This window comes from Necator americanus, chromosome V (assembly GCF_031761385.1).
Source record: "Necator americanus strain Aroian chromosome V, whole genome shotgun sequence".
Taxonomy (NCBI): Eukaryota; Metazoa; Nematoda; class Chromadorea; order Rhabditida; family Ancylostomatidae; genus Necator; species Necator americanus.
Window position 1 is genome coordinate 18,743,436 of NC_087375.1, and position 8,433 is coordinate 18,751,868.

The 8,433-nt window shown below is 40.9% G+C and overlaps 1 protein-coding gene across 2 annotated transcripts; it reads left to right on the top strand.

Annotated features, from left to right (window-relative positions):
* Window positions 1-234: 234 nt before the first annotated feature.
* RB195_014368 (uncharacterized protein) lies at window positions 235-8,114 on the top strand (the record flags this gene model as incomplete). Of its 2 annotated transcripts, XM_064204608.1 has the most annotated exons (7): window positions 3,355-3,415; window positions 3,505-3,618; window positions 4,935-5,037; window positions 5,125-5,147; window positions 6,053-6,197; window positions 6,839-7,014; window positions 7,978-8,114. In XM_064204608.1, the coding sequence occupies 7 exons, from the start codon at window positions 3,355-3,357 to the stop codon at window positions 8,112-8,114; spliced, it is 759 nt and encodes a 252-aa protein (XP_064060489.1). The 2 variants fall into 2 exon arrangements, with proteins under 2 accessions (XP_064060488.1, XP_064060489.1); XM_064204607.1 differs by lacking the exons at window positions 3,355-3,415; window positions 3,505-3,618; window positions 6,053-6,197; window positions 6,839-7,014; window positions 7,978-8,114 and adding an exon at window positions 235-253 and having other exon boundaries at window positions 5,125-5,275.
* Between the last annotated feature and the right edge of the window lie 319 nt (window positions 8,115-8,433).

Consider the following 8,433-nt stretch of genomic DNA (forward strand, 5'->3'; position numbering starts at 1 on the left):
AAATTGTGCCTATCTTGATAAATTTAGGTCTTTTACAGAAAATGATTTTTCATCAAAAAAGAACTTCAAGTCCCAAAATGCTTTTTCAGTGTCACCCTAAATCCTTGAATCTTACAGTGCATTAATATAAGTATATATCGCCCTATCTAATTAGTCACATATCACTTATTTTCTGTGATTTTATTTTGTTGGTGGCTCAATTAAATGTTTCCTGTTGTGCAAAACAGAACGTGCATGTATTCAGAGAATGAAGGTGCTCAAGATATGTGATACAAATTTGTACTTTGCTTAATCGGCGTGCTGATACTAACGCCTGACGGAAATGCCGTGTCGTCGAGATGTGTCGTGCTTGAGCACAGCCAAACCTTCTTGATCTTCAGCTGGAGCTTGCACAAAATCAAAACATTCGTTGGTACCCTGCAAATACTGACATTTCGCGTCAAATGTTTATCAATCCCAAGTGTCCTCAGGTCCTCTTCTCCCACCTTACTCTAGAATTTTCGTTTTCGGCCATTTGGCCGCTTTCACTTTGCACAGCAGACCTTTTTTTCCCTCTGACTCTTACGCAGGTCAGAGAGCAAAAAAAAAAGGGCTTGCTGTGCAACGACGATACGGATGCGACGGATTTCTGTGCAAACACCTTGGTCCAATCACAACCTCTCCTGTTTGTACCGGATAGAGCAGTAGTATTTTGCAATGCAATCCAAAAAATGTATTAGCAGAGCTCTCAGTTTCTTCAAGCAAAGGCTAGCAAATGGAGAAAAAGCAGAGAAAGCCTTGTAATTGAAGTGTGAAGCTGCTCGCATGACGCCGAGAGGGGTCAAGTAAACAGGTTACAGGACTCACGTTACACGAGTCATTTGCTCAACTGAAGACCGTAACGAAAAAACAAACATTATGCTGACATTATCTATCTGTCTTGTCCAAACTGTCACCTTCGTCGGAATTTTCTCACGGTTTTTTCTCTAATCTCGTATTAAAATTCAATTAGTTTTGCACAACTTCTATTGGTTCTTTTCTTTAGATTGGTTCAGTGTGAAATAAATTGGAAAATGTGGAAGGAAACTGGGATTTCTCTCTGCTCAATATTTGGCCATTTGACAGAACTGTGGAAGCGAACTGACAAAGATCCCCTTCTCTAGAATTTCCGGAGAAAACTTCAAAGATGTTTTGTGAGCTTGAACCTGAAAGGTCCGAATGATTCAAAATATTGAAGGTTTTTGAAAATCGAGCTAACTTGCGGACCTCTGCAATATCAAACACTAGGCGATCGTTTGCATAATCTAGTGTTTTACCCTCTTCAGAAGCTCGGTAGGCACTAACATTCCTTGCTGCCAGCCTTGTCTTGTGCTGCAATTATTCAGTGATTGGTTTAACCATTTCGTTGATAGTCCGTTATCCTCTTCTATAGTTGTAACAACTGCAAAATTGGTTACTAGGATCATAGGATGTTTTCGTGACTGTACATACTTCAATGATCTTACTGAGTTGTTGAATTCGTCTGAATACAATCAATGTATCTAAAAGCAGGTATTTTGATCATCTTATTCCCACAATGTTGAGCCTTAAGTCGTTAATATGAAAAAAAAACAGAATTATCATAGACCATTCGATTGAACTTTGTCAAAAGCGTCGGTGGATTGAAACGTGAAGCGAATTAGAGCAGAGTTCAGTTTTTTCAAAATGGCTCCGTTCGCTTCCAGATGCTTCCTTCGCTTTCAAATTAAGTTCATTTTTCGAGAATTCAGCCAGAAATCTGGTATGGCTTAGCCATCTGTGAATATTTTGGCCACGTTTGTTTCATTTAAACTAACTTCGACTATAATTTTACCATAACTAATATTTGAAAGCCTCGTGTGAATCTCTCGCTGTTCAAGCAGACGTTCGTGTGTTTGTTCACGAGAGCGTTAATTAATTATTAGTCTCACAGGTTTCAGTAGTCTTGAAATGATTTGAAGCTATTTTTCTTCTCTATTTCAAACTCTTTCATAAGAAATAATGTAAAAAATGTTCTCCAATCTCAACCAAAAGGTTAATTCGGTCGTTAAAAAAATGATCTCTAGCTTTGCAATTAGTCATTTAGGTACTCTGCTGAGAGAAAGCTCTCATCGAAGTCGTCAATCTTTCTTTCCTAAAACGTCTGTAAATTTTTCCTCATACATTTTCTCTATTTTGTTTCTGCGGGTGAAGTGTTTCTTGCACACTATGACTCCGAATTCCGAGGTTCTAGTTTCTAGCTTCATTCAATCCACTGAGAGCCGATCGTTTGCTGACGCTTTCCTATATTCAGTCAGATCTCGAAAGAATGAATCTTTCCAAGAGGTGGAGACACGGAACCATACTTCTGCTTCTACTTTGCGTTATGCACAGAAGAAATTGCTCAAAACTTTGCGTGATGAAAGCAACACAAAAACATGTTGACACATTTTTCGGAGTCAACCACATTTATGCTTTCTCATGATGTTTGAATAGCCTAATTTGATATGATAACAAATTTCCCCAGAGCTGTTGCATCTTTGTCTCTCAGAGCATAATTTTTGTGTTTCTGCAACACATCAATAATCACAGTGGAGTGTCAGAGGGAGCGTTTCGAATGCTGTTTTGTTGAAGCTTTTCTCTCTATGTAAAGTCGCCTTGATGCAAGTTATTACATGTAAAATCACCTTCTCTGAAAAACTTCCACTTCGCTCAACGCTCATTTGTAAGTCGCTCACTTTGCTCTTTTGTTAGGTTTTCGATTGTCGGTGTAACGTATGCAAAACAGGTCAGAAAGTTCATCGACTGAAAGCGAGCGGATTGTATACGCCTTTCATCCCTTCCGTCTTAATAGATTGGTACTGGACTTTTTGTGAGGATAATGTCCAAAAAGTCCAGTACCAATCTAGTTTTGCGATGCACAATGGCATCGCAAAACTCAGGAAAAGATCTCGAATGATTAATGTTGGAATTATTCGTCTGGACTAACTGTTATCTTTACATATCTGGAGTTAATGTGAAAAGTGCCCAAAAAGGTTTATTGCAGTAGTCCTGGAATACACTCGTATACCTGATACCTGATCGTTTACGATTATTTTTTAACTACCGAACCGAACACCATACGCAGCAAAACACATCGACGAGCACCTCTTGTGATCGAAAATGTGCATTTAGGAATTATATCTCTAGATTTAGCCGTGCCACTCAATAGTTTCGCTAGAGAGCTGAACTAAGAACTAAAATGGGCTAACTTAGGCTTTGGTCGTCTGCCATTCTTTTCCGATGCTGAGGCATTTTGCCTCCTTCACGCTGTTGTTCGCCATCTGCTCAGGATCTCACATGAATATCGATTGGTGTTTGTACTTCCGAATTCTCAAGATGGACCATTTTCGTCCAGAGTGTAATGGAATCTATAGATCACACATGACTAGACATAGAGGTGAGGACTGATTTGAAGGGTGCTTTTTCTTTTCCATTTCACAATTTCTCTACATGCCATTATTAAACTCATCGCAGTGTTAATTGTAGACCGTCCAATGCAGAAGCTTGCACCTCTTCCGCGAGAACTTCTGCCAAGCTTTCGTCGATTCAAATTTCATAGAAAGTCTATCGCAGATCTCACAAGGAGAACTCTCGGACTAAGTGAGAAGTGTTTTTATTTCTATTCGAGGTTAGGTGGTTTTGAGAGAGGGACAGTGAGAATAAACAGCTTAATCCTAATTTCCATTCCTAGCACCTTAGGTTAAATAAATGGTATTGTGGTTTTGTTTTCGGATTTGCTCGAAAATATATCTCAACGAGTTATGAGGTTTTCATGAACCTGTGGTTTTGTTACTCAAGCTCACGGAAAATTCTCCGTTTGAGCTAAACAGATGTCCTGAAATCTGCTTTCTTTATGTACAAGTATCGTTTAGACTGAATGCGATAACTTTTGGTTTCTTGCTGTTTTTGAGGTACGCCCAAATCTTTTAATGTTATTTTACGATCAGTTGCTCCAACGCAATAGAACCGACCAGCTCAATAAAGAGTGCCACTAATGCCACTGCAGTTTCTCATCATCTTCTTTTTTCTCCTTGCAAATTCTAGATATTTTTTTTGATAGCAGGGACAATAAATAAAAATAATAGTGTTTGCTATAGCAACGTTGCCTTATTTTTGAATGGTTTTCGGTCAAATTTTATTTTCTGACTTATTTTTCTCAAGATTATTTTCCGATAACTAGGGTTGTATGAGTGTTCGTTTGTTTCTTTTACAGGTGCTAGGTGTCGAGAATCGTCGATTCCAAAGTCCTTTATTAGGGCGAACCCACCATTGCTAGATCGTCGTGCTTATATATGGAGCGATTCCAGAGGAAAATGTCGAGAATTTTCTAATAGAGCGAACACAGACAAAACATATAGCGTGCATATTCAGAACAAAGACATCTAAACGACTGTATTACTCATGATTGTTATTCTAGAATGTTCAAAACTTTAGGCATTAATAAAGCTTAATCTACATCTTCGATGACACTAGGCTACAGTACGAGGTTTGCTTTATCTCTTTAAAGGCACCACTCCACGAACCTGAGGTTGTACGGATTTCAGGTTGAGTATTTGTATATGGCATAGTAGATTATGGGGAGAAGAGTGATTCCGTCCATTTCTTCCTAACTGCCTCAGATTCGTGGGGTGATGCCTTTAATTCGATCGGCATATATTTGAGCGAGGATACTGTGATCTTAAGGCAATCTGAGAGAGATCTTTTATTCTTGTACTATGTCTGAAGCAATTGCTGGACCAAATTAAATCCAACTAACTCTGCTCTTACAACATTTCCGCTTCACGTCTTAATAACGTTTCACTCCAGAACATTTTCCGACAATCATAATCCCTTTCCAACGTTATTTTCGGAAAGAGTTGACAACCCTTTGCTATAGTACTTCCTACTGGGAGATTTTGATTCTTCATTTGCTCCAGACAACTGCTCAGCTCCAATATCAAAGTGTCGTGAATCCCTGCTTTGTGAGAATGGTCTTATGTGTCATTCCACTTCTGGATATTGTTGCCTCACCATGGATAGGTGTGTTTTCCTTCTGAATTTTTTACTTTCCCATTTCTCTTCTGTTTTAAAGCTACGATGTTGCGCATGCTTAGCAATTTCTTCCAGAATAACAGTGGTGAATGACTGCAGTTCGTCGACTTCGCATCAGTGTTGCACCATGCATAATTCTGACACATGTCACCACGACTTTCATTGCGAATTTACACCTCATCAGAAATGCTCTTCTACTTTTTGTGGATATAAAATTTGCATTTAATAGAGACTTCGTGGATGACTTCTTGTTTAACTCTAGAACAGCACATGAAGAAAGCCGATATATCGCCACAAGGTCGACACTTGATTTGACTGGAAGGGAAGCATCTAACGGGAATTCTAAACATTGTAAAGACGAGAGGGTAACGTTCGCTGTGGTCCGATGCCCCTAGCAAAATGAACATATCCTCACAACCTAATAAAACATCCGTTCGAATCTCAGATGTCCTAGTATTAAAGGGTAATATTTATAAGCGGAAAATATTAGAGTAGAAGAAGTTATATTTTTTGCAAAATTTAATAACCTATACCTTATGGTTTATATTTCTTCTGCGATGCACAGTGGTGCACGTCCTCAGACAGGATCTCCCAAGCTGAGAATGAGTTGGACACATTCGACATTTTAATTTCTCAGAATCCTAGCTAGGAATAAACCACTGCTAAGATTAACCACCGTCTTAGCAAAATGTCACCTGTTCTAAACAAGGTGGCTCGCTGATCTACATTGGTTTGGCGGCGATACTTTGTAAAAGATCGCTATGGCAATTTGGGGCTGCTTAGTTTGGGGAAAGTCTTCTTGCCACTCCAGCATTTACATTGCCTCAGCACCCTGCACACTGGACCCTGACGTCTTAGACGTGGGACGATATGGCGACCGGTGAGAGACAATCAAATCTCTTCAGCTTGTTCAGGACGATTTTGGACCAAGATGACACGTGCACAACTCGCCATAGGGACTGTCTGAGATTGTGCACTTAAAACGCGAGAACAGTGCCTCCAGACGCTGAGCCACATACCCTTTTCGGAGCTGCAGAGCGTATCAAATTTCACGTGATTGCTCTGCGAGGGACCAAGAGCAGAAGGAGAGACGTACGACAGATGAACGACGGTAAGTCATCCGCTGAAAGAAAGTTCCATGGCAAAATGTGGGCGGTGTTGGTTTTGTTGTGCACCCATCTGTCGTCCTTATTGATTCTCACGAGATTCTGACACCTCGTCAGGCTATTCTTCGCCTCCGCCTTCTGTGCAAAAAACCAATTAACATCATAAACTGCTGCTCTCCAGTGTCAGCAGCTGATGAATTCGAATCGGTCGCCTTTTATGAGAAGCCGGAAGAAGTTATTCACAGGAAGAAGTCATATAGATTCGTCGTCGGAGACTTCAACAGACAAACTAGGAAAGGACACAGAAGAGGAACGCATGATCGGAAGATTTGGACTGGGGAACCGAAATGAAAACGGAAGTATCTAGTCTTGCTGGCTGTTGTTTGCCGCTATTCCATGGGAGTTCCTTTTTCATGAAGAAAGAACACCGTCAGCGGACATGAGAATCACCCAGTGACACGAATTGTGCGGAGATCAACAACATATTCACCAACCGGAGGTCTCGATAGTACCATCCTTTTATAGTTGATCTGATCATCGTCTCCTTTGTGCGAAAATACGACTCAGCCCCACGATGGAAAAGAATGCCTTCAATAGGCAACGAAGGAGGAAGGAAGTCGTATACAACAATTGCATACTCTTTCCTTAAAATTTTCCCTTTTTCTTAAAATTCCTTGTACCAGGAGTGCCAGAGGCATCGAGGAGGAACCAAATGTGGATTACGACCTGCTACTCAGAGGACGGCGAGCCTCCGCTGTACGTGCCGCGAAGCAGCGCACGACAAACCTGGACCAAATTTCGAAGCCCTCTAAGGAATTGTTGGAAAGGAGAAAGACTTTGAGGCTTGATCCGAATAGCGGTTAGTGGCAAACACTAACTGCAAAAATCCTTGCACGAGAATCTGTACAATACAGGAAAAAGAAGATTCTGCATACAAAACAAAAAGAACAGGTCTGAAGAAGTGGAAGAAAAGAAGGCGCAGGAACCTCCGCTATTATAATACCCTGCTAACAGCCTCCCTGAGCGAAGATGGGACTCGCATCTCTTCTCGTTGTGAGATGAAAACCGTTACAGATAGATTCTGTTTAGTTATTTAGTTAACGCTATTCAAGTCTGGTTGATGAACCTTTTCCGCTAGTCAACTCCTGTGTCAACCCCTTTTATTTCTACTGATTTTATGTTAGCAGACTTTCCTCGGGCTAGTAGCCATCCGCTTCATGACGTTCTAGCAGCGCACATGACGTCCTTTGTTTAGAAAGAAAGGATTCTGGACCAATGGAAGATCTCGCAAACCATTCTTATTCATAAGGAAAGTGACCGAGTAGATTTTCGGAACAACCGTCTGACATGCCTGCCTGATAGTCTTATACGAAGTATTCACCAAGATCATTCGCACGTGCATATTTTGAACCCTGGATAAAGTCCATACACAACACGCTGGATTTCGTCAGCGGTTCAGCTGCATGAACCGTAATCCGTGTCACCCCATCCAGACCGTGTCGAGGGTCATAGAGGTTTGCAGAAATACCACCTACCCTTTGTTCTAACCTTCGTCGACTATGAAAAAGCATTCGACGGCGTAGAAACGAATGCAATACGGAGAGCACTGGTCGATCGATGCACCACTACGATACAGCTTTTCCACCGCTCTCTCATCATACCTATTGGAAAGTGATTACGACAAAGCGTTATTAGATACTGATGCCGTTCATGATTGCATTACAGCGGATAACAAAATCACTTGCTTGAGAAGAAAGGGACTTGCTGATTGAAGATTCCTCTCGAGCTTTCGTTTTGCAGACGACATCGTTCTCTTTTCTAGAAGTACCAATAGAGCTCAAGGAATTGAACGAAGCAGGGAAGAAAATAGCACTGCGAATAAACAGAAACGAGTGCGAGGGAGCTAAACGAGTGGAAGAGATGTTGGGGCCCGCACGTTCAGTGAAGGCGACCATCTAAGTATCTAAATAAGTATCTCTAACAATCTTTCTTCATATTTTTTATTCAGCTTTTTTTCACTGTTGGGAAAAACAGGTGGAAAACCCATACTTTGAGTAATGCTTTCAAATTGTGTACCGAAGGACTGTTTGAAGCTGAAGTTTTAAATGTAGATTTCATAGTCTTCTTTCTATTCGCGTTATTTCGTTCTACATTTGAAGAGCATCGATCGCCGATCGTCGATCGGTCGATACACCTGTTCGACTTCGTGGTACTCATCAAAACACATTTTATAGCTATCTGGCGTCGGCACATCACGCTCCCACGCCGTGGGACCCGT